Raw genomic sequence first — 22,062 nt, forward strand, 5'->3', positions numbered from 1 at the left:
AAGGAGGAGATATGCCAACAGTCACAGCTTTTACATCCCTGAGATGGTGGGTGATTTCTATTTTCTTCTTTAGGATTAAGTCTTTCTCAAATGTTCTACAGTAAAACTCTTTATTTGATAATTAGATAAACCTGATTAAAAAATCTTTCCCGACTATGGAAAAATTGGGGAGAGAGGAAATAATTTCCTGAAATTGCTGCCTACAAAGGACATATCCAGGTAGCCACAAGATGACTATCTGGGTTCCATGACTCAGAGGAGCCACCGGCTGTCCAAGGGTCCTTAGGACTCTGTACTTTCCTGGAACGACACTCAGGGGCTGGGCTGTTCTTGACAGCCCTGAAACCACAATTTTGCAACTATACTGGCTATCTTGGTGAAAACCCTCATTCCTGGAGACGCCCAGCTTGGGGGAGCACTGTCACAATTGAAGACTAGGAAAACTGTGGTCTTATCGGGGCCACTTCCTCAACCCCTCTCTTGGGCTCGGGTGTGTGGCATCCTTTTCTTTGTCGCAAGCCTTGGCTGCCTTGAGGATGGAGATCCAGTCCTTTGAGCCTTTTTGCTCTTCATGGCCCTTGCATCTGAACCTGTTCGTGGACTGACTTCCATTGGCAGAAGGCAGTCAAGCTCTCCCTCCCAACTCGGATGCTCGAAGGAGGAGGAGGGTGGCCCAGCAGGGCTCTAGGTGAGGCCCTCCAGCCCTCGAGGTGTGGCCCTGCCATCCCCAGATGGCTCAGTGCGGTGGCGGAGGGGGCCAGGGTCAGCAGGGCCCTGGCGCGTCCTCACTGGGGCGTGTCTCTGCCACAGGTGAACGGGAAGGAGCTCTCCAAGCTGTCTCAGGAGCAGACCCTGGAGGCCCTGCGTGCCTCCAAGGAGCCCCTGGTGATCCAGGTGCTGAGACGCAGTCCCCGCCTCCGGGGGGATGGCTCCTGCCACGACCTGCAGCTGGTGGACAGTGGCACTCAGACGGACATCACCTTCGAGCATATCATGGCACTGGGCAAGCTGCGCCCACCCACCCCGCCCATGGTCATCCTGGAGCCGTTCGTCCCATCTGAGCTGTGAGTTGCCCTCAGGAGGGCCCCGGGCCCTGCCTCCAGAGAGGGCACGCCACCTGGGGCGGCCATCCCAGGCTACCCAGAGCTGCTATGTTGTCGCAGCTCTGGGCATGGTGGGGAAACCCCGAGTGGGTGCCCTCTATGGCAGAAAGCAGGCTCCTTGGCCTGCAGAACTGACTGTCACACCCCCGGGCTCAGGAATCTCTGGGCTTCTAGCCTCTGGCTGGAGGCCAGCTGGTTTTGGGCCCGGGGGGTCTGACACGCAGGCTTCCCATTGTATCTACCCCCAGGGCCACAGGAGAACCGTCCTGGGACCTTGCTTCCGGAAGATTGGGGGTCCTCAGCTATTCCTCCTCCATTCTCTCTTCTCCTCTGCCAGCATCACCCCTCAAATCTTCTTGCATCTTTGTCTGTTCCATTCCTCTTCCTGCTTTCAGCTTCTTCCATCCCTTTGACTTTCTTCTTTGGCCCACTCGGAGGAAGGGCCTCTCCTCCAGGCCTGATGGCTCATGACCGTGTGAGCGCTGACTCGTTTCGCTAGAGTCTCCCGGGCAGCAGGGAGGTGGTCCCGTGATCCCCTCCTCTGCAGAGAGGCAGACCCAGGGCTGGCAGTGGCCAGGTTAGCCTCGGGGCCAGGAGGGCTGCCTCTGGATGGAGACTGGGTCCTGCTCCGCTGCCCAGCCATCCTCCAGGGCCTGAATAACTCCTGGGGGCACTGTGTGAGTGGGTCCAGTGCCAGCTGGGAGGGGCGCCTGCTGACTGGCATGGTGAGAGGCATTGAGCTGGGGGTCAGGACAGGAATGGTCCAGGGCAGGGTGAGGAGAGCTTAGGCACGCCTGGGTCCTCGGTGCGGACGACCTCACAATCCTGTTCAAGATATATTCCTGGTCTCTGCCTGGGTGCGTGTAGTGCAGGAGGAGGGGTATGGAAGAGGTAGCTGGGCTGCCACCTGATGCCCCACTTCTCCTGGGCAGCCCCCCCATCAGTCATGAGTATTATGACCCAGCGGAGTTCATGGAGGGCGGCCCGCAGGAGGCAGACCGGATGGATGAGCTGGAGTACGAGGTGAGACGGGTGGCCAGCCCTGGGATAGCTGTTGGCCGCCCAGCTCAGGCCTGGTTCCCACTGCCCCCAGGTGGCCAGACCTCACGGTCCTGTCCTGTGCGTGGCTTTTTACTCGGGCCCAAAGGCCAAGTTGGGCTGAGTCGGGGAGGGCACACGTGAGATCCCTCGCTTGGTCTGTGTTGCTGAGTCTGTGTCTCGTGCCTGTGTCTATCCCATGAGTCCCGTGTGTCCTCTGTGTGTGTCCTGGGTGTTTCCTGGGGTAGGGGAGACCACGGGACCTGTGTGCCGTTTGGGATGGTAAGAGAGAGCCTTGGGAGCTCGGCTGATGTGACACAGTCCTGGGGTCAGGGCTGAGCCGAGGCTGCCCCCTCCCACCCCCCTGACCCCCCCGCAGCTTCTCATTGTCTGTTTCTTCATCTCCCACGGCAGGAGGTAGAGCTGTATAAAAGCAGCCACCGGGACAAGCTGGGCCTGATGGTCTGCTACCGCACAGATGAGGAGGAGGACCTGGGCATCTATGTGGGAGAGGTATGAAGCTGGGAGGGGGCAGGGGTCTTCTTGAGGGCTCCATGCAGCCTCCCTGTGCAGCAGCCTCCCTGTGCAGCAGCACCCAGGAGGGGCCAGGGCACCCCGGGGCTCTAAGGCTGCTCAGAAGGAGCCCACTTAGCACCACAGGGAGGTTGCCGGTCAGCGAGGCCAGGGCAGCCCATAGCTTCTGTGTGTGTGCAGTCAGCTGGTCCTCCCCACAGGACCCGGGCTTGTAGTGGAAGAGCCCTTCCCAGCAATCACAGGGGTCCTTCTCCTCACCTGTCTGCTGCACTCAGAAAGTCAGCCCCCTGTTCGCTTGCGGGGCTGCCCCGAGGCAAGACTGCCCCTTCCTACCAAACGGGCACCTTAGTGGAGGGGGCCGAGGCCCCATTGATGCCCGTGCCTTGCAGGTGAATCCCAACAGCATCGCAGCCAAAGATGGCCGGATCCGTGAGGGAGACCGTATCATCCAGGTGAGCTTGGGGGACAGGCTCTCTCCCACTCAGAGCCTAGCCTGAGGCCGGGCAACCCCCCACCCCCGTGCCTGAAACCAGGGCTAGGACTCACCTCCCTGCTGCACAACCATGCCCCCGGCTCCTGTGTGCCCATGGGATCTGCTGGCATGGCAGGCCCCTTGCTAGCCTGTTCCTCCGTGCCCCCGACATGAGCAGGTCTCCCACTCCACGTGTGTCTCTGAGCACACGTGCTCTTGGGTGGGCCAGGTGGTCTCCATCCATGGCATCTTCCACTTGCCTCCATCTTGCCAGACTCCAAGAGCCTGTCCTGGCCCAGGGTGCTTGCTTTGCAGCTCCAGGGGAGGGGGACCCCTGTAGCTCAACTGGGCCCTGCCCCCAAGCCAGCCCCGGGATCTCCGCTGATGGTCCCTGGCCTGCCGCAGATAAACGGCATGGATGTCCAGAACCGGGAGGAAGCGGTGGCCATCCTGAGTCAGGAGGAGAACACCAACATCTCCTTGCTGGTGGCCCGGCCCGAGAGCCAGGTGGGTGTGTGCCCACTCAGGTGTCCTGGGCCCCCGACCCTGGGTTAGGGCTTGGGCTTTCTGGCACCGATGGGGGGCAGGGGGGTGCGATTCCAGGGCCCATTGCCCTCTCTGGGCTCTGATGAAAGGGGGGCGCTCTGGGGTGGTCCTTGAGGCCACAGGGACAGCACAGGCCTGTCTCTGCAGCTGGCAAAGCGCTGGAAGGACAGCGACCGGGATGACTTCCTGGATGACTTTGGCTCTGAGAATGAGGATGACCTGCGGGTGAGGAAGCTGAAATCCCCCCCGGCCCAGCAGGTGAGGAAGGGGGGTGCGGGCGGGGAACCGGGTGCAGGAGGGCAGAATGAGGAGGGGTTTGGGGGGGCTGTAGGAGATGCAGCAGACCCAAAAGAAGCCCTTGTAATCCCCACCCCCTGGCGACATCCCCCCCAACCCCGCCCTCCCACCCGATGGGGCCCCCACTGAGCAGGACTCCTCTTGCCGCCCCAGCTTGGACACGAAGAGGAAAAAGGGGCCCCCGAGGCGGGCCCAGGCCTGCACAACAGCCAGGAGCTGGACAGTGGGGTGGGCCGGACAGACGAGAGCACCCGCAACGAGGAGAGCTCCGAGCACGACCTGCTGGGGGACGAGCCCCTGAGCACTGCCAACACGCCTGGGCCCTTGCGCAAGTTCGGCCTGCAAGGGGATGCCCTACAGAGCCGTGACTTCCACTTCAGCATGGACTCCCTGCTGGCTGAGGGCGCGGGGCTGGGCGGCGGTGATGTGCCGGGCCTCACGGACGAGGAGTATGAGCGCTACCGTGAGCTGCTGGAGATCAAGTGTCACCTGGAGAATGGCAACCCACTGGGCTTGCCCTTCCCCCGGGCTGCGGCCAGCCACGGCGCCCTGGATGTCAATCGCAATGAGAGTGTGGGCCATGAGCTGGCCGTGCTGGAGGAGGAGCTGCGGCACCTGGAGTTCAAGTGCCGCAACATCCTGCGGGCACAGAAGATGCAGCAGCTGCGGGAGCGCTGCATGAAGGCCTGGCTGCTGGAGGAGGAGAGCCTGTACGACCTGGCGGCCGGCGAGCCCAAGAAGCACGAGCTGTCTGACATTTCCGAGCTGCCCGAGAAGTCAGACAAGGACAGCACCAGCGCCTACAACACAGGCGAGAGCTGCCGCAGCACCCCACTGCTGGCCGAGCCCCTGCCTGAGAGCCCCCTGCGGCGGGTGGCAGCAGTGGCGGGCAACTCCAACCTCAACCGGACCCCCTCGGGAGCCCCTGGCGCCGCCCAGCCCAAGGCTGCTGCCCCCCCTCCCGTGGGGAGCCCCGCCAAGTTCCGATCCCTCTCCCGGGATCCCGACGTGGGCCGGAGACAGCACTCGGCTGAAGAGCGGGTCCGCCATGGACCCAAGACAGGGGTGGCCCTGGAGCGCGTGGGCCCCGAAGGCAGCCCCTACCTGTCGCGGCGCCACCGCGGCCCAGGCCAGGAGGGCGAGCACTATCACAGCTGCCTGCAGCTGGCCGCCCCACGCGGCCTCGAAGACCTGGGCCCCGGCCCCTTGAGTGTGGCCGCTGGCCCCCGGGTGGGTGGAGGGGCCGTGGCTGTGGGCCCTGAAGCACCCCGCATGGAGTGGAAGGTCAAAGTGCGCAGCGATGGGACCCGCTACGTGGCCAAGCGACCCGTGCGTGACCGCCTCCTGAAAGCCCGGGCCCTGAAGATCCGCGAGGAGCGCAGTGGCATGACCACTGATGATGATGCGGTGAGCGAGATGAAGATGGGCCGCTACTGGAGCAAGGAAGAGCGGAAGCAGCACCTGATCCGGGCCCGGGAGCAGCGGAAGCGGCGCGAGTTCATGATGCAGAGCCGGCTGGAGTGCCTTCGGGAGCAGCAGAACGGAGACAGCAAGGCTGAGCTCAACATCATTGCCCTGAGCCACCGCAAGACCATGAAGAAGCGAAACAAGAAGATCCTGGACAACTGGATCACCATCCAGGAGATGCTGGCCCACGGCACACGTTCGGCCGACGGCAAGCGGGTCTACAACCCTCTGCTCTCGGTCACCACCGTGTGAGCACCCTCTGTGCTCCAGGGCGTGGGTCCAGTGACCTGGCCAGATCCCCATCTCCTGCCCTCGCTTAGCATCTGGCCTGTGTCTGTGTGTGAGCGTGGGACTTTGCTACCCAGACAGAAGCTCCCGCAGAGAAGGGATGCCTCTCCTCATCAGCAACTTCCTTCTCCTCAGGGAGGGTGACCACATCCATAGTTGGCTTGGGGACAGACATGTATCTGCCTCCCTTCAGCCATAGGACGTGTGTGTGTGTGTGTGTGTGTGTGTGTGTGTGACATGAACCCAGGCACATGTATGTACACACACATGTACTTCCCTCTAGAGTGGCTACTTGGGGACAGGGAAGTCTGCTGAAAAGGAGAGGCAAAGAAGACTGTCCTAAGCACAAGAGAATGTCCATTATTTGTAGACAGAGGCAACCCTGATTTTTTGTGGCTCTTTACCTTTTCTGTGCTTGCTAATTGTTTTGGTTTGTTTCTTTTGTTTTGTGGACCTGCTCTGGAGCCTGGCAGCTCCTTCAGGCAGCCTGACCAAGGTGGAATCCCCAAGTGATGGCTGGGAAGGAGGGGGTGGGGGGAAGAAGGGACGGGCGGGGGGCGGTTTGGGGGTGGGAGGGAAGGTGGGGAGATGAAGGCAAGAAGGGGAAGCAGCTTTGCAGGGGGCCTCCCCTCTGAGGTGTGGGGACAGGGAGCGTAGGTGTGGCTTGCCATGCTCACCCTGGAGGTCACCTCCTTCCCTGGTGGCCGTGGGGACGTAAGGGGCAGTCTCTATCCAAGACATCAGCGAGCCCAGGCTATGTCAGACACCCCTGGAGCTTGCCTTCTCTCCTGAGTGGCAGGAGGGGTCCAGAAGCCAAGTCCCCTGAGTTGCAGCAGAAGATCCTGGTGACGAGACCCATATGGAGCTAGGGAGCACCCTGGCCCTGAGCGACAGGCAGGTGCTGCCAGCTGGGTGGACTGGGGAGCAGATGCCCTTGCACCTCACTTTGCCAGTGTGGACGGGGGCCCCCCTCAGGGACCTGTGTATCAGTAAGAGCTGGCCTCAGGACCCTTCCGCAGTTCAGAGGGCCTCAGATGGGAAGCAGACAGACTACCCATCCCTGCCCCCTGCCAGTGTCGTGAGAATAAAGCAAGCTGCCTTTTGAGGGTGACTCCTGGTCTCCTGGTATTCATTCTTCAGCACTGGGGGCTGGTTTGGGGCTTGGTGGGTCACGGGGAAGCTGAGAAACAGGGAAGTGTCCTGCAGTCAGCCTCCAGAATGCCGGGAGGAGGAGGGACAGAGCGCCAGGATCATTTCCAAGGTCTGGCTCGGTCACAGGGATGGTACCCAGGTGTAGGAAGCGAGGCAGAGACTGGACTCAGGACTGGCAATGGCCTGGCGCTGGCATGCACCTGAGGCCAACACCCTAGCTCTGGTCAGGTCCTAGAGAAGTGGTTCAGGGAGAGCCTTACAGGGCAGTGGGCTGTGGTCTTCTGGAAGGCAACGGCTAGCACTCAATGTGTCTTTTGACCTGGGCTGGTGGGAACTCTCAGAGTCCATCCAGCACAGCAGTCCTGCTCAGTGCCAGGAACCCTGTTAAGTCTAGCAATTCCAGGGACCATGTGTGTGGCCAGCCCTTGAGCTTGGTGTCCTGAACAGGACAGGACACTGCCAGCACCTTAAGTGGGTGGGGATACATTTAAACATTTTCTTGGAAGAGCAATAGACTTCCTCTAATTTGCCAAGATTGGTGTGAGCAAGAAATCTGATCCCATAGAAGTGGAGTGCCCTGCTGAATGAACAGCTGGGAGGGAAGGCCCAGCATGGCACATGGAACAGCAGTGGCTTCTTCATGAAAAGGGCAAACAGCTGACATCCTAGGCCTCTGGAGGTGGGGGCTAGGCATGGCAACTCTTGGGACACGAGTGTCCTCGAGAGGGGACACTCCATACACGTCCCCGCAAGAATGGGGTGCCCAGGGCCCAACCTGTCACAGAAAACTGGCTAGAGCAGGTGACCAAGGGCACTCACTTTGATCTCTGAGGTGGGGTGCCAGATGCCCAGGGCTCCTGGGATGGGGTCTAGAACAGGCCTGTAACCTTGGGTCCCCATGTGAGAGCTTAGCTCTCATTGGCTCTGGCAGATGTGACATCACAATGCCCTGGACCAGCGACTTCACATTTGGGTCTCACCCTCTCCCAGCAGAGTGGTGATGGAGCCTGCATCTTAAAGAGCCCCAGCGTGGCCAACTGCTACTGTGCCTTTTTAGGAGCAGTGCTCAGCTAGCAAGCACCTGTGTGGAATACAGAAAGCCCCTCAGCCAGGGTGCCCTCACCCCTTCCGGTCTTAGGGGCACTCAGCTGTGACCTGGAACCTCCCTATTCCTGCCAGTCACCCCCTGCCCACCTGAGGGTGGGGGCAAGGAGCAGCTGGGATCCCAGAGTCCTAAGGAGGTCCCCAAACAAGTCCCTCCATGCTCCCAAGGACAGAGCCCAGAGGAGACCCCCTACCTGCTCAGGTAGGTTTTGAGTCTACCCTGGTGGCTCAGTTGATAAAGCCTCTGCCTACAATGAGGGAGACCCGGGTTCAATCCCTGGGTTGGGAAGATCTCCTGGAGAAGGAAATGGCAACCCACTCCAGTATTCTTGCCTGGAAAACTCCATGGATGGAGAAGCCTGGTAGGCTACAGTCCACAGGGTGGCAAAGAGTCGGACATGACTGAGCGACTTCACTTTCACTTTTGGTGCAGCCTCCCTGGAGGCTTGTTATTCATTCTCTCTGGTAACAGGTAATGGGCGCCAGGTGCTTTGCTGGCTGATCCCAAAACAATCTCTCACTGATGCCCAGGAAGCAGCCAGGTCACAGGTGAGCAAACGTGTGCAGTGGGGAAGGACCCTAGGCATTCCCCCCTCACCCACCCGCGGCAGGAGGGAAACCGGGCTGGAGGGAGGGCTGTGGGTTGACTCAGAGCATGGAGCCTGCACAGGAATGCCTGCCAGGTGCTGGGGGGGCGGGGAGGGGTTGCTAGGAAGCAGGTTCAAGGCCAGGCTGGAAAGGGCTGACAGTGGGCTCCTTGGAAGCTCGGCTGGGGGGGGGGTCTGTCTCTGCCTTTCTCTGGGCCCCACCTGATGTCATGAGACAGGAGCATCCTGGGGGTAACTGGCTGGAGCAGAGAGCCTGCAAGGACTATCCCCCAGAGAGCTACTGGAACTCGATTCAACAGCATCAGCTCCATAGGGGTACCTGCAACACCCCCCAGGAAAAAACACAAAGTACTGGGGTGTGGCTCGTGCCCCGAGTTCCAAAGCCCAGGAACCCTTCCGAGGGCCAGAAGGGCTGCGCCTGCATATGCTACTAACTCCTGAGTTCCAGGCAAGCTTCCCACAGCACTGTCCCTGGGACCCTGCCCTCACAGTGGCAGGTGGTCAGAAGGCCCTTCCCTAGGTGGGCCCAGGCAGGCTGGGTGAGGGCAGGCAGACAAGGCCACACTCTTCCAGAAGACGGGTGGGAGGGAAACCACGAAGTCAACCCTGAGAGATGCTGGGCACTGAGCATTTGGTCCCAAAAACCATCTAAGGGCTAAGAACGGAGTGGTAGTGACAGCCAAGGAATGAAGCAGACACACATGAGGAGGAGAGGACCTCCAGACCTGTGCCGTCTGCCTGGGTGGACGGATGCTGGGCACCCAGCTCTGCCCATGTGCGTGACCCAGCTCCAGTGCTCAGGATAGCCAATAGCTCTTTATTCAAAGAAGCAAGGGTGGGGGCGGGCACCACCCTCAGGCCTGGATGTGGCTCTTGGCGCTGAAGGCCAGGTAGTAGATCACTAGTCCGATGGCTGCGGCCAGGACTTCAGTGGAGACCCAGGGCCCGTTCCAGGCACCCTGCAAGAAAGGAGACCACGGTCATGGTCTCCTTGGGGAGACCATGGGGACAGACAGGGGAGGGGGCCAGCCACTCCAGGGGGCACAAAGACATGCCACCCACCTTGGCGCAGCCCCCAGTGCCCCCTCAAAGGCGAGGCTGGCCATGTGCCCCACCCCTTCCCCTGGGCTGAGCCAGTCCCCTCCTCCAGCTTACCCGATGGTCCACGCTGACCGTGAATAGAGGCGGGATGACAGAAACGTCCTCGTTGTTTCTCTGAGCCTGTGAGGGAGGTGCTGGGGTCAGGGGGCTCTGCCTGGTGGGCAGGTTGAGGCAGAACCCTGCCCAGAGTTGTGGGAGAAGAGAGGTGGGCAAAGGAAAGGCATGGGGCTAGCTGGGGTGGGCGGTCAGGCAGGAAGGTGGCTACCCATCCATCCTGCTCTGAGTTGGGGAGGGGGATGGGGCTTGCAGGGGAGAGAAAGCTGTGGCTGTGGGCTGCACCCTCCTTCCAACAGGCCTGGGGGGGCTTTGGGGACACTCACCTTCCTTAGGAGGCTATAGGACTCCTCATCAAAGAACCGGACCTCATAGGTGCCCGCGTGGGCACTCTTGTGATCTAGGCTCCAGGACACCTGGGTGGAGTGCGTTTGGCAAGGGGTGGATACGATGGGCGTGCTGCTGCTACCAGCGCACAGAGTCCAAGGACCTCAGCTCAGCTGGCCAAGCCGCCCAGGGCTTCAGGCTGCGCCTGCGAGCAGGTGGCCTCCCCCGAAAGTGACGGCCACAGCCTCCCTTACCTGGTAACGTCCCACGTCCTGGCCCCGGGTGACAGGAAATTGTTTTCCGCTGACGTCAGCATAGAGAGCCATGTTCTGGGGGAGGGGATAGAGAGAGAGTCACCTTCTCCCCTCTTGGGCTGTCTGTGAGGTTTCGCTATGCCCACGCCTGGGGTAAGCAGGCTGCCAGGCAGAGTCAGGGACTGTGCTAGGTCTGGTAGGGGCACCAAGTGAGAACCATGGGGGCCAGTCTCTCCATGTTGGTCTTGCTCCTTGGGGCCCACACCTCCCCGCTGGCCTGGTCTCCCTAATCCCCAGCAAGCCTGTTAGGTGAACAGGGGTGAGATGACTGAAGTGTTCTCCTTTCTTCTCTTGAGTCTGGAAGTGAGTACTGGGATCAGGGGCACCCAAGGAGCTGCCTAAAGAAGGTGGTACCTAAGAAAGCCCAACTTCCATCTTTCTTTGGGCCTTCAGGTTGCAGGGACCCAGGCCAGGGCTGCCCAGTTTTTAAGTCACCAAATGCCCACGTAGACACATGTTTCAGCCAACAGCAACCAGGAAGGGGGTACAGGAGCCCTGGGGCTGAGCCTGGCTCTCTCCCTTCCCACGAGCATGCGTTCCAGACACAGCAAAGTGTCTACCCACACCGCTGCATGGGGGAAAAGTAGACCTGGCCGGTGAGCTGGATGTTCTTTAGTCACCTGTGCCCTGTTCTCGCCTTCAGCTGGGCAGCGAAACCCTGATGCTCGCTCTGTCCTCGTGGAGCCCTGGGTCTGGGCTCACCTGGTGCTACTGAGGGCCCAAAGGCTCAGGCTCCCTGCCCACCTCTGAGCCTTTGCCCTCTTGGCTGAAGCCCTGCTGCCTCACCTGAACCCTGTTCTTGCAAGTCAAGGAGATCTCCACGATGAAGACAGTCTCAGTAGAAATGACAGCATCCGAGGTGGTATAGTAGGAAGGGGTGATCTGGGGCTCCACACAGGCCTCTGCTGCAGGGAGGAGGCAGAGAGGGAGGGATAAGGCCTGGCTTTCGCTCACTGAGTTGCAGGGCAGAAGAGACCACCCTACCCCACTTCCCAGAGCTCATCCACTAAAGACACAATGGGCCCTTTGGACCCTGCCAGGTGGAGTCTGGGAGACGGATCCAAATGACGAATCAGAAGCGCAGGGGCCAAGAGGGGTGGGGTAGCCTTTAAGGAAGGCAGAGAAAGGGGGATGGGAAGACTGTGTGTGTGTGGAACCTTGATGTCAGGGCAAAAGAACAGGTGAGCATGTTGGGGGGCGGGGAGTGCACTGTGTGAATTCACTGCACAACTCGACTCTGTGCCTGGACCTACAGACAGAAAAGCCATGCAATGGTTTAGGAATACAGCCTGCCCTGGAATACCCCAAAAGCCCAGGGCCAGGCTGACCTCAATTCAGAGCCGCAAGGCCCTAGCTAGTTGACTGAAGACGTGCTCTGCAGACATAAAAGCACAAAAACTTATGCGGGCTTCCCACATGAAGGGTCTCTGCCCCAGACAGTTGACAGAAAGCCAAGACTGGCCCCAGCGGTTCCGGAGGAAAGGAAATGGGCGATCTGGGTCCAGACGCACAACTTGTCCTCCTGCTGCCCTGAGAGAAAGGACACACCCTCACCATCTCCACACTGCTAGAGGCCACAGGGAAGGAAAGGTGTCACCTAAACCACCAGGCGCCAGCTGCTCTAATGCGGTGTCAGGGCAGGGCCATGACTTAGGCTGAGGCTTGGGACTGAACCAGTGGGAGGAAGACGCCTGGGAACGTCGGTGGGAAGTGGTTCTCAGGAGCCACGTTCCCCAGATGCTTCCACACTTTGCCAAGTTTGACCTTCTTCCTCCAGACGTGGGAAAGCACAGTTTCACGGTCAGGTTTGTCCTTTCCAGGCATCACTGCCTACAGCACGGGGAGTTCCTGAGGAGCCAGTGACCAGGGTGCGGGTTGGGTGGCCACTGAGGCTGGTGAAACACTCCAGGCATCAGGGGCGCTGGCCTGAAGTAGGGCAGATAAAGTGAAAGTGCTCAAAGTGGTCCTAACCCAGTCCAGACCCCTAGGCCCATTGTGGGCTCCTGGAAGGACCTCCTGCTAAACACACTTCTGGACTCCAGTGTCAGTCAGAACTCAGCCCGGCCACTGTTAACAACCTCTCAAGAATGTGAAGCCCTCTGACTCTGCTGAAAAACCCTATACGGATCCAACAAGGCCTTAGGGGACACAAACCAAGCGTCTGATCCAGACACTCATCTTTCCCTCTTCAGGTCCCTTCTAACTCGTCCGCACTCTGGGCCCTTCTGCCTGCTGCCTGGACCGTCTCTGCTTCCTCGCTTCACTCGGAGCCCCATTCCTAGGGAGGCCTGACCCCACATCGGGTCAGATGGTTCCTCTCCACCGGCTCAGTTTCTCGCTCCGATCGCCCTACACTGCAGAGCTTTGCTCCTGTCCACTCCCCTCCCCGCCCAGATCGGGGGCTCTAGGAGTGGCGGCAGGGACGAGTGTCACTTTCCCTGCTGGAGCTGGGGCCAGGCTCACAGAAAGGCTCTGGGAGTCTTCCTCACTGGAGCAGACGGGGCACAGATCAGGCTGTTTCTTCCAGCAGCTCAGCTGCTGGGTGAACGTGTGTGGTGCACGAGAGCATGGTGGCCTCGGCCGCCGCGACCAGAGACCACCTGCCTCTCAGAGGGAGAAGGCCCAGACCCCCGCTCTGCCCGCACCCGTCCTCCCCCGACGCACCACCAGTCGTGGGTGAGAGGCTCGCCAGAAAAGAACTCCGGCCAGGCCGCTACCTGAGCAGCAGGAGAGACCGGACAGCAGCAGTAGCGCCAGGGCGCCGAGAGATGCCAGCGCCGCCATCGCTTGTTCTCTGCCAAGGGAAAAAGAGAGTGGTTAGCCTGAACACGAGGAGTAGACGAGGAAGCGCGACGCGTCAGCGGCCGCCGCAGCCAATCGGGCGCCGGCGGGCTGGCCGGGCCTGTGACGTCGCCGGCGGTACTGACGTGTCTCCTCCCCGGACCAGGCGCCCAGCCGACCGCCTTCCAAAGATGGCGGCGGCGGCGCCTCCGGCGCCGGAAAAAGGCGTGGGAAACCGGTGCGGCCGTGTGCGTGCGTACTGTCGGGACCACGCCCCCTCCCGAGACGTCGCGCTCGGCCGAGCTCTCGCGAGAGCGGCAGCTGCGTGTCGGAACCTGCGGCTGTCTTCACGTTCTGTCATGGCGCTGAAGGTGGCGACGGCCGCGGGCGGCGCTGTGAAGGCAGCGCTCAGGCCGGCCCTCCTCTGGCGTCCTTGGGAGGTGAGAGGGAGGAGCGGCCCACGGGGACATCCGCCGCACTCACTAAGAGGTGTTAGCACCTCGGCGGGGTTAGGCGGGCCGCCGCCGCGCTCGGACCGTTCTGGACCCCGATTGGCTGCGGGCCTCACGGGGAGGGGAGAGTGTCGCGGCCCGGGGTTGATTGGCCACCTCCGCTGTCAGTGAAGGGGTTAGCTGAAGTTGACCCTGGTCTGGCGCTCCAGGAGTCTGCATGTGGTGGCGGGGGAGCTCCCGGCGAGCGGGGGGCAGTGTCACTTCCCAGTGTCCTTGTGGGAACCCTCGTGAGGCGGTCGCGTGTCCGGCCCGCCTTGCTCTTGTGCTCCTGGGAATCCGTTCCCGGCCGCCCGTCCTCCTCGGGTTTCCCTCTTATGAACCGCTTTGCCACCTCTCCCAGTGGAGGTGGCCAGTCTGACTTTTCGGTGCCCCAGGGACTTTCCCACCCTGCAGGCGCTGGGAATGGGAAGGAGCTAGGATTCCTGAAGCTGGCGGCGGGTCAGGAGGCCGCGAGGACTTTGCTTCCGTCCTTCTCTGTTTAGGATCTTGCTTGTTCGGGTCTGATTCCTCTCCTGACACACTTCCATGAGGATAGTGTAGTCCCTAGGTGGGTGGGAAGTCCGAAGCGTCATCAAGTCGGGACTGGCCCGAAGGGATGAGAGGTCTGACCTCTCTCTCTGGGCTCCAGTTTCCCCTCGCTGTCAAAGGATCCACCCACCTCTGACCTTCCAGAACTCAGTGACTTTGCTGACACTCCTTGCGGTCACATCTCCTGGCATGCTTCCCCGCTCTGAGCCCTTGGGAAGGCTGGCCTGTCGCAGCTTCTGCCTTATTAAATTCTGTGTAAAGTGCTGACTTCTCCCACTTGCTGGCGAGAGGCTTTCCAAAGGTCCCTGGCCGCTAGGCTCTTGCAGGATCCTGATGGGGACATTTGTCTCCTTGCTGACTTCACCTGTGTGTGTGCTTGTGTCCATATTGGGGCGGGAATGAGGAGACTGAAAGGCTGCTAGCTGGCCAATGCCTTGCCCTGAGACTGGTTGTCTTGGGTATGGGAACCTTTAGAGATGAAGCCCGGATCTTTGGTCCCAATTAGTGGGCCCTTGTGGGAAAACATGCAGACACTATTGGTACTTGATCCAACAGAAACATACTGAAGAGAGAAACTTCACTAAGGTGTGCAGCACAGGAGCCCTTTGGTTGAGTCACATACCATTCTGGAGTGCTTTCTGTGGTACTCTCAAAGGACGAGGGTAACAGTCCACCTTCCTGCTTGATGAACAAGCTGGAGACCAATGCATGTATCACATCTTGCCTTGTCCTGGGGTCCTTTGATGGGTAGGTTCACAGAATCTTTGTAACTCCCTGAAGGAAGGGGCCTGAGTCTGTCCAGAGCAAGGTCAGGGAAGTTGCTATCCCGAGAGCTCTCTGGGTCTTTGGCCAAAGCTGGATGGAACATGTAGCATTGGGACCAGATGAGGGAGAGGTTCATCCTGGTGGTAGTCATGGGACCCATGGTCTGGTGGGGGGTTCTTGCACTGAAATAGAGCCAGGCATGGTGTGAGTGGTGGCTCACCATTGTGGCCAGGTTACCTGGCCCGTGCCTGTGGGCCTCAGAGAGCTGGAACCCAGGAGGAATTAGCTGGCAGCCATAGGGGCCAGCCCAGCATCTCCTCATTGGTCACCAGCCTTGCACACTGGCCTGAGGGGCTGCTGAGGTGAAGGGGAGCCCTCATCCCTCAGCTCGGGACTGAACAGCTTGCATACCTCTTTTCGCTTAATGCTTCCAGTGGTCAGATAAAGTAGGCACTTCTGTTCCATGGATTTCAGGTAAGGGGAAGAAGCTTAGCAAGGTTAAGCTGTTTGCCACCAGGAGTAGTGGATGGAGGCTTTGGACTGAGGTCTCCCTAGCCTCAGAACCTGCCATATCTTTCTTCATCTTTTGATGCGTTCAGTTCAGTCAACAAATGTGTTTCGTGTCCCAGCTCTGGACCAGGCATTCTTCTGGGTCCTGGGGTGATAGTAGGAGATCAGACAGATGCCGTGTCTACTCTCTGGGGCTTAAGGGTTGGAGAAGGAGTGAGGCAGCCATAACCTAGGGAGATGGGGATTGGGAGGAAGGGAACGAGTAGGGCTTTGCAGCCCAAGGGGACCAGCAGCTCATCAGCCTTAGGGCATCGGGAAGGCTTCCTGGAGGAAGGGCAGTCTAAGCCACCATGTGCAAGTTTGTGTCGAGAGCCTATAGACAGATAAATCTAGATACTGACAGTTGCTAGAAGGCAAACAGAAAAACCCCAAGCATGCATCTGGCTCCTGATCCGGGGGCTCAGTGGATCAGTAGAAACCCAAGGAGCATCTTGTCCTGTTCATCACCCCCTTCCTAACTCCTATACCTACAGAGCTTTATGCAAGTGGGTACCTTGTGAAAACCAGCCGGAGAGACCCAGATGGGGTGGTCAGCCTCTGCCTGAGCTTTCTAGACTCCTAGCAGGAAGGCAAGGCTCTTTGGAAAATGGCCACAGTGACTCTATCATTGGCTGGCATCCTCTGCTGCTCCCCCAGCAGGCAAGTGGCAGGGCATCCCTGAGTGAGAAGGAGGGACTGTGGCTCGGTCCCCGCCTCTTTGCATTGAGGGGCACGCAGGTGGGGCCCCCCAGAGAGGAAAGTGTGAGCCTGTAGCCCCCTGTGGCAGGAGCTGGGACCTGGGCTTCTTCCTCCAGGAAAGTGTGGGGACTCCAGATGGGTCCCTCTGAGCACCTGTCCCATTTGACTCAAGTGGCTGTTGCTCTGAAGCTCTCAGGCATGGCACTGACATGACCACGTGTGGCCGTTGCAAGTGGGGGGGTTGGGGACATCTGTCATCCACGCAGGCCATGAAGCATCTTTGCAAACTTTTATGAAGGCCTTGATTAAGGATGAGCGTCTGCTCTTCTTCTGATCCTAGAGGGCTATTCCCCATGTGGCCAGTAGGGCTAATCTCTGGCTGGGCAGAGGGCTGGGTGCTATCTTTTCCCCTCTGGTTTCCATGATCCGGATCGTCACCATGTTCTGACCGTATGCTGCTTTTGTAGTAAGGAGACGTGATGGAAAAAAATGACATGCATCATGGTCGTGGTAGCCTTGTGGTTTGCTATTATGGTTTCCCTTCTGTACTGTGTTGAGTGTGCCAATTTCTGCTCACTCAACAGACCTCACTGAGCAGGAAAAATTGGCTGAGAAAACTCAGAAACAGCAAAAGGCGGGGAGGGAAGCGTCAACATTTTTGTAAATGTCTTTGGACAGTGGAAGCTCCAGAGCCACAGGGCCTGTCTGGGCAAGGTGGGGGTGCCCACCTCCCCTGCCAGGAGCTCGGCTGACCCTGGCCGACTTGACAACAACCACTGGCATCTGGGTTCTCTCTGCCAGGTTCTAGGTTCCCACGAGGCCCCCCGGAGGAGCTTCTCAGTAAGTAACCTGCCCTAGTGCATACAGGCACGTGTCTGTCTGTACGTGTGTGCAGAAGAGCGTGTGTGCAGGTGCATGTGGATGGGTTTGTGGGCACCTGGGGTGTAGAGGGGTGTGTGTGTGGGCACATGTGTGTGCCATGCCTCTTGGCTCTGTTCCCTCCATGTGTCCCCTGAGGCGCAATCTCCACCTCTCCTCCTTCCCTCCTCTCCTCTCCTCCTCCCCTGAACCCTGGGGGCAAAGCCTGGTTCCCTGGGCCCTGCCTTGTTCTTCTAACCTCGGCTGATCTGTGTCTTCTTCCTTCCTGTCCCCACCTCTAGCAACAAACAATTGTGAGTATCCTTCCCGTCTGCCTGTTTGTCAGGTTGGGGGCTTTTAGTGGCTTTGGGGTTGACCCAGTTCCAGGCGGAGGTGGGACCTGCTTCTGTGGTTGCCCTCCTGACTTGGGGGGACTGCAGCTCCCCACGAGCAGCGCTGCACTGTGGGTGGGGCAGGGCATATGGTTGGGGTACCCTGAGTTGGCACCTCCCAATTGGCTGGCCCACTGAGTCAGGGCTCGAGGGAGGAAGGGAACTGAAGGCCTGCCCCCTCCCCCTCCCTTCCAGCCCCCGTCGGCGAAGTATGGTGGGCGGCACACGGTGACCATGATCCCGGGAGATGGCATTGGGCCAGAGCTCATGCTGCACGTCAAGTCAGTGTTCAGGTACAGAGGGGGACCCTGAGAACGGGGCACCATGAGGGTAGCGAGCCAGTGGTGGGCGGCCCCTTGTCCTGGTGCCTGCCCTCCTGCCAGGCTGAGCCGGGTGAGGGGGAGGGCAGAACCCGAGCGACTCATGCCGTCTTGGAGTGTCAGGGCACCCCCATCAGCTGGCATAGCTAGGCTCAATCTCCCCTTGGCCAGAGCCCAGGCAGAGTGGGCAGCAGCAGAGGAGAGACCTCTGCGCCCTGTGCTTGGGGCCTGGGATCACCGTCCTGATCCCACTCTGCCCCAGGCATGCATGTGTGCCTGTGGACTTTGAAGAGGTGCACGTGAGCTCCACCGCGGACGAGGAGGACATCCGCAATGCCATCATGGCCATCCGTCGGAACCGCGTAGCCCTGAAGGGTGAGACTCCCTTGTGAGCTGACCCTTGTCCCTGGGCGCCCATGGGTGCTGCACCTCGGTGGTCTCGGTGTCACTAGCTGCTATGGGAGCCTGTCTAGGCGTGGGCTCCCTCCCGCCTGGGGCCGCCCTCTTTGCTGGAGTCAGCTGTGGCTCTCAGAGTCTTCCTTCACACACTGGGTGTCACACCGATGCAGGTTTAAGCCCCCACTGGTGGCCTTGGCTCTAGTTGGCACAGCTGTGGAAGTTACAGCTGGGAGCTTGACCCTCACTGAGTATTCCTCAGTTGGGTCCAGCTCCTTAAACTTTCCATCACTCATTCTGTACACTTGAGCCCATCACCTGCTCTGTAGGAGCAGTGAGTGAGCCGAGACAAAGGTAGAGATGTAGGCCCTGGCTGTGGCCTGGAGGGGCTGACATGCCAATGATAGGGTGCCCGAGGTAGCCCCGTGGGGACCTGAGAAGGGCCCCCTCAACTTGGCATTCTCTGACTGCCTTCTCTCAGGGGCAGCTGGCCCTCTGGGTGCCCTGGTTCCAGCCAAGGTGAAGGCGTGGTCTTTTACAGGCAACTCTTGCCTGCCCCTGAGCTGGAGCTCTTGTGGTGCCTTGACACAAGGCCTGGCACGAACCCTGGCCAAGCTGCCCTTGCAGCTGGACCCTGGCCTTGCCAAGCCTCACCCAGGGTCTCGCAAGACCTTCTGGCTCGCTGCCAGCTGTTTTCATCCCTTCCTTCATTTAGTATTTATCGAGCGTCTGTTATGTGCCATGAAGCCATCAGTGAACTCAACACTCAGACGCACACATCCATCCGCCCTCATGGCACTTCGACTGCAAGTGCGCTAGGGTGTTCTGTGAAGCCCTGCTCCCACCAGCTCAAATGCAGGAGTACACTGGAGCCTGGGCCCCTCTCCAGCCTGCCGGTCTTGTTTCTCTCCTGCAGGCAACATTGAAACAAACCACAACCTGCCCCCATCCCACAAATCGCGAAACAACATCCTTCGGTGAGAGCCAAGGGTGCAGCGTGGGTGCTGGGTGGGGATGGTGGTGGCCGTGGCCGGCTGATCTGATTTGGTACACCTGCAGCACCAGCCTGGACCTCTATGCCAACGTCATCCACTGTAAGAGCCTGCCAGGTGTGGTGACCCGGCATCGGGACATTGATATCCTCATTGTCCGGGAGAACACAGAGGGCGAGTACAGCAGCCTGGAACATGAGGTGAGTGGGGCGCAGGGGGCACCTGGCTAGGCTGGTAATCAGGAAGGCCATGCCTGGACAGAACCTCATGCCGGAGGGCAGGCTCCGACAGGATATGAGTCTCCGGTCCCTCCTTGCCTTCCCAGAGTGTGGCGGGCGTGGTGGAGAGCCTGAAGATCATCACCAAGGCCAAGTCCCTGCGCATTGCTGAGTACGCCTTCCAACTGGCCCAGGAGAGCGGGCGGAAGAAAGTGACAGCCGTGCACAAGGCCAACATCATGTACGTCCCCAACACTGCCCCTCTGCGCCAGGGCCCAGGCCTGTTCGCAGTGCACACATCGGGGGGAGGTGGAACGGGGTTCTTTCCACTCTGCAAACGGGACTGGTGGTTCTGTGGTGTTGGTGAACCCCGTCCCTCTGGTGGGTGGTGGCCATGGCCAAGCTGGTGTCCTGCATCACCCTAGGAAACTGGGCGATGGGCTCTTCCTCCAGTGCTGCAGGGAAGTGGCAGCCCGCTACCCCCAGATCACCTTTGAGAATATGATCGTGGACAACACCACCATGCAGGTAGTTGGGCTGCCATGCTGCACGGGCCCCTGCCCCGGGTGCATGGGCCTGCTGGTGCTCCAACTCCTGACTGCTGCTCCCCACCCCACAGCTGGTGTCCCGGCCCCAGCAGTTTGATGTCATGGTGATGCCCAATCTCTATGGCAACATCGTCAACAACGTCTGTGCTGGGCTAGTTGGGGGCCCCGGCCTTGTGGCTGGGGCCAACTATGGCCATGTGTATGCCGTGTTTGAGACGGTGAGTGCCACCAGCGATGCCAAGGCCGTGGGCCTTTGTGAACTAGAGCTCAGTCAGTTCAGTTGCTCAGTCATGTCTGACTCTTTGCCACCCCATGGACTGCAAGCATGCTAGTCCTCCCTGCCCATCACCAATTCCTAGAGCTTGCTCAAACTCATGTCCATTGAGTCGGTGATGCCATCCAACCATCTCATCCTCTGTCGTCCCCTTCTCCTCCCACCTTCAATCTTCCCCAGCATCAAGGTCTTTCCCAAGGACTCAGTTCTTCCCATCATGTGGCCAAAGTATTGAAGCTTCAGCTTCAACATCAGTCCTTCCACTGAATATTCAGGACTGATTTCCTTTAGGATTGACTGGTTTGACCTCCTTGCAGTCCAGGGGACTCTTAAAAGTCTTCTCCAACACCACAGTTCAAAAGCATCAATTCTTTGGCACTCAGCTTGCTTTATGGTCCAACTCTCACACCCATACTTGAAAGTGAAAGTGGAGTTGCTCAGTCAGTGTCCAACTCCTTGCGACCCCATGGAGTGTAGCTCCTCTGTCCACGGGATCCTCCGGGCAAATACACTGGAGTGGGTTGCCATTTCCTTCTCCAGGGGATCTTCATCTTCCCAACCCAGGGATTGAACCCTGGTCTCCAGCATTGCAGACAGACTCTCTACCATCTGAGCCACAAGCGAAGTCCACATACGTGACTACTGGAAAAACCATAGCTTTGACTAGATGGACTTTTGTCAACAAAGGTCGGCAAAAAACTATAGCTCATACACTTTCTAGTTCAGTCATTGAAAGTAAATTATTTAGTGGTTTCTAGAATATTCAAAATTTTGCAAACATCCCCACTAATTCTAGAACATTTTCATCACCATAGAGAGAAATCTTGTAGGCCCTTGCCCTCTGCGATGGCCCACTCGGTAGAGCATGCTTCTCTCTGAATCTGAATGAATTCACTTCTTACCAAAAAAAAAAAGAAATCGGGTAATTGTGGCCAGCATTCTCTTTCCCCTCCCCCCAGCCCCTTGCACCAATCTCATCTGCTCAGTCTCTGGATTTGCCTGTTCTGGACAGTTCACACTAATGCAGGGTACCCTCGGCATTCTTATATTCACCAGCCCCCTCCTTTTTCATGTCGCCTCTTCCAGGCTACAAGGAACACAGGGAAGAGTATTGCCAATAAGAACATTGCCAACCCCACAGCTACGCTGCTGGCGAGTTGCATGATGCTCGACCACCTCAAGTAAGTGCCTTTTCAATGCCCGGCCATCAGCCCCCAGACTGCGAATGAGGCCCAGAGGACTGAATTCTGTTCTTCCTCCTCAGGCTGCACTCCTATGCCACCTCCATCCGCAAGGCCGTCCTGGCATCCATGGACAATGAAAACGTGAGGCCCCCCAACCCCCAACCCTCTCCCAGGTTGAGCTGATAGAATGCCCAAGGGGCTGGAAATGGTGACCTAGTGCCACCATGAGGAGGGTGACACCAGGTTGGCTGGGCCTTCTTGGCCTTAGCTGGTACCGCGGCCCCCCTGGTGGCCCTTCCAGCTCCTGCAGGCCACAGAGTGTAGTAGGCAGCCCTGGGCTGCCTGCAGGCCAGGGCTCAGGGATTGGCCGGATCCTGGTGTGTGCCCAAGTTTGCCCGTCTCCTGCAGATGCACACCCCAGACATCGGGGGCCAGGGCACCACGTCGGAAGCCATCCAGGACATCATCCGCCATATCCGCGTCATTAACGGCCGGGCCGTGGAGGCCTAGGCTGTCCCCGGGACTGTTTAGGCCCACTCTTCAGATCTGCTTGGCGCCACCAGCACTCTGGGTGGCTCAGTGGGCGGACCCAGAATAAACCCACTTCTGCCCCAGCCCTTGGTGGCGTTCTTTTGTCACTA

General features: G+C 59.3%; 3 protein-coding genes across 7 annotated transcripts; 2 read left to right on the top strand and 1 right to left on the bottom strand.

The window, feature by feature from the left end:
• The first annotated feature begins 792 nt into the window (after positions 1-792).
• On the top strand, positions 793-5,779 carry PDZD4 (PDZ domain containing 4). Its single transcript, XM_045164563.1, has 7 exons — positions 793-1,064; positions 2,036-2,126; positions 2,556-2,654; positions 3,065-3,127; positions 3,553-3,654; positions 3,841-3,951; positions 4,144-5,779. The coding sequence occupies exons 1-7, from the start codon at positions 994-996 to the stop codon at positions 5,707-5,709; spliced, it is 2,103 nt and encodes a 700-aa protein (XP_045020498.1). The 5' UTR covers positions 793-993; the 3' UTR covers positions 5,710-5,779.
• Positions 5,780-9,406: 3,627 nt separating this feature from the next.
• SSR4 (signal sequence receptor subunit 4) lies at positions 9,407-13,330 on the bottom strand. Of its 3 annotated transcripts, none has more exons than XM_044937562.2 (6): positions 13,123-13,305; positions 11,192-11,307; positions 10,346-10,420; positions 10,091-10,180; positions 9,765-9,830; positions 9,407-9,568 (listed from the first exon to the last, which is right to left on the bottom strand). In XM_044937562.2, exons 1-6 carry the CDS (start codon positions 13,187-13,189, stop codon positions 9,464-9,466), a joined length of 519 nt encoding a protein of 172 aa, XP_044793497.1. In that variant the 5' UTR covers positions 13,190-13,305; the 3' UTR covers positions 9,407-9,463. The 3 variants fall into 3 exon arrangements, with proteins under 3 accessions (XP_044793497.1, XP_006043733.1, XP_044793498.1); XM_006043671.3 differs by having other exon boundaries at positions 11,192-11,310; positions 13,123-13,289; XM_044937563.1 differs by lacking the exon at positions 10,091-10,180 and having other exon boundaries at positions 11,192-11,310; positions 13,123-13,330.
• Positions 13,331-13,468: 138 nt separating this feature from the next.
• On the top strand, positions 13,469-22,035 carry IDH3G (isocitrate dehydrogenase (NAD(+)) 3 non-catalytic subunit gamma). 3 transcript variants are annotated; one of them, XM_006043668.4, is made up of 13 exons: positions 13,470-13,626; positions 17,041-17,079; positions 17,400-17,411; positions 17,685-17,782; positions 18,072-18,184; positions 19,122-19,182; positions 19,265-19,397; positions 19,523-19,656; positions 19,841-19,943; positions 20,035-20,181; positions 21,324-21,418; positions 21,502-21,562; positions 21,830-22,035. In XM_006043668.4, the coding sequence occupies exons 1-13, from the start codon at positions 13,546-13,548 to the stop codon at positions 21,929-21,931; spliced, it is 1,179 nt and encodes a 392-aa protein (XP_006043730.2). In that variant the 5' UTR covers positions 13,470-13,545; the 3' UTR covers positions 21,932-22,035. The 3 variants fall into 3 exon arrangements, with proteins under 3 accessions (XP_006043732.2, XP_006043730.2, XP_006043731.2); XM_006043670.4 differs by lacking the exon at positions 20,035-20,181 and having other exon boundaries at positions 13,469-13,626; XM_006043669.4 differs by lacking the exon at positions 17,400-17,411.
• The last annotated feature ends 27 nt before the right edge of the window (positions 22,036-22,062 follow it).

Source organism: Bubalus bubalis, chromosome X, assembly GCF_019923935.1.
Source record: "Bubalus bubalis isolate 160015118507 breed Murrah chromosome X, NDDB_SH_1, whole genome shotgun sequence".
In the NCBI taxonomy this organism is placed as follows: domain Eukaryota; kingdom Metazoa; phylum Chordata; class Mammalia; order Artiodactyla; family Bovidae; genus Bubalus; species Bubalus bubalis.

Coding starts and splice junctions, on each gene's coding strand:
- PDZD4 (XM_045164563.1), top strand. CDS start 994: ATGGCACTGGGCAAGCTGCGCCCACCCACCCCGCCCATGGTCATCCTG. Junction 2,127..2,555: donor TGGATGAGCTGGAGTACGAG/GTGAGACGGGTG, acceptor CTCCCACGGCAG/GAGGTAGAGCTGTATAAAAG. Junction 3,952..4,143: donor AATCCCCCCCGGCCCAGCAG/GTGAGGAAGGGG, acceptor TTGCCGCCCCAG/CTTGGACACGAAGAGGAAAA.
- SSR4 (XM_006043671.3), bottom strand. CDS start 13,189: ATGGCGGCGCTGGCATCTCTCGGCGCCCTGGCGCTACTGCTGCTGTCC. Junction 10,421..11,191: donor CTTGCAAGAACAGGGTTCAG/GTGAGGCAGCAG, acceptor CCCCTCCCCCAG/AACATGGCTCTCTATGCTGA. Junction 9,569..9,764: donor CGGTCAGCGTGGACCATCGG/GTAAGCTGGAGG, acceptor CCTTTCTTGCAG/GGTGCCTGGAACGGGCCCTG.
- IDH3G (XM_006043668.4), top strand. CDS start 13,546: ATGGCGCTGAAGGTGGCGACGGCCGCGGGCGGCGCTGTGAAGGCAGCG. Junction 18,185..19,121: donor GAACCGCGTAGCCCTGAAGG/GTGAGACTCCCT, acceptor TCTCTCCTGCAG/GCAACATTGAAACAAACCAC. Junction 19,657..19,840: donor GTGCACAAGGCCAACATCAT/GTACGTCCCCAA, acceptor GCATCACCCTAG/GAAACTGGGCGATGGGCTCT.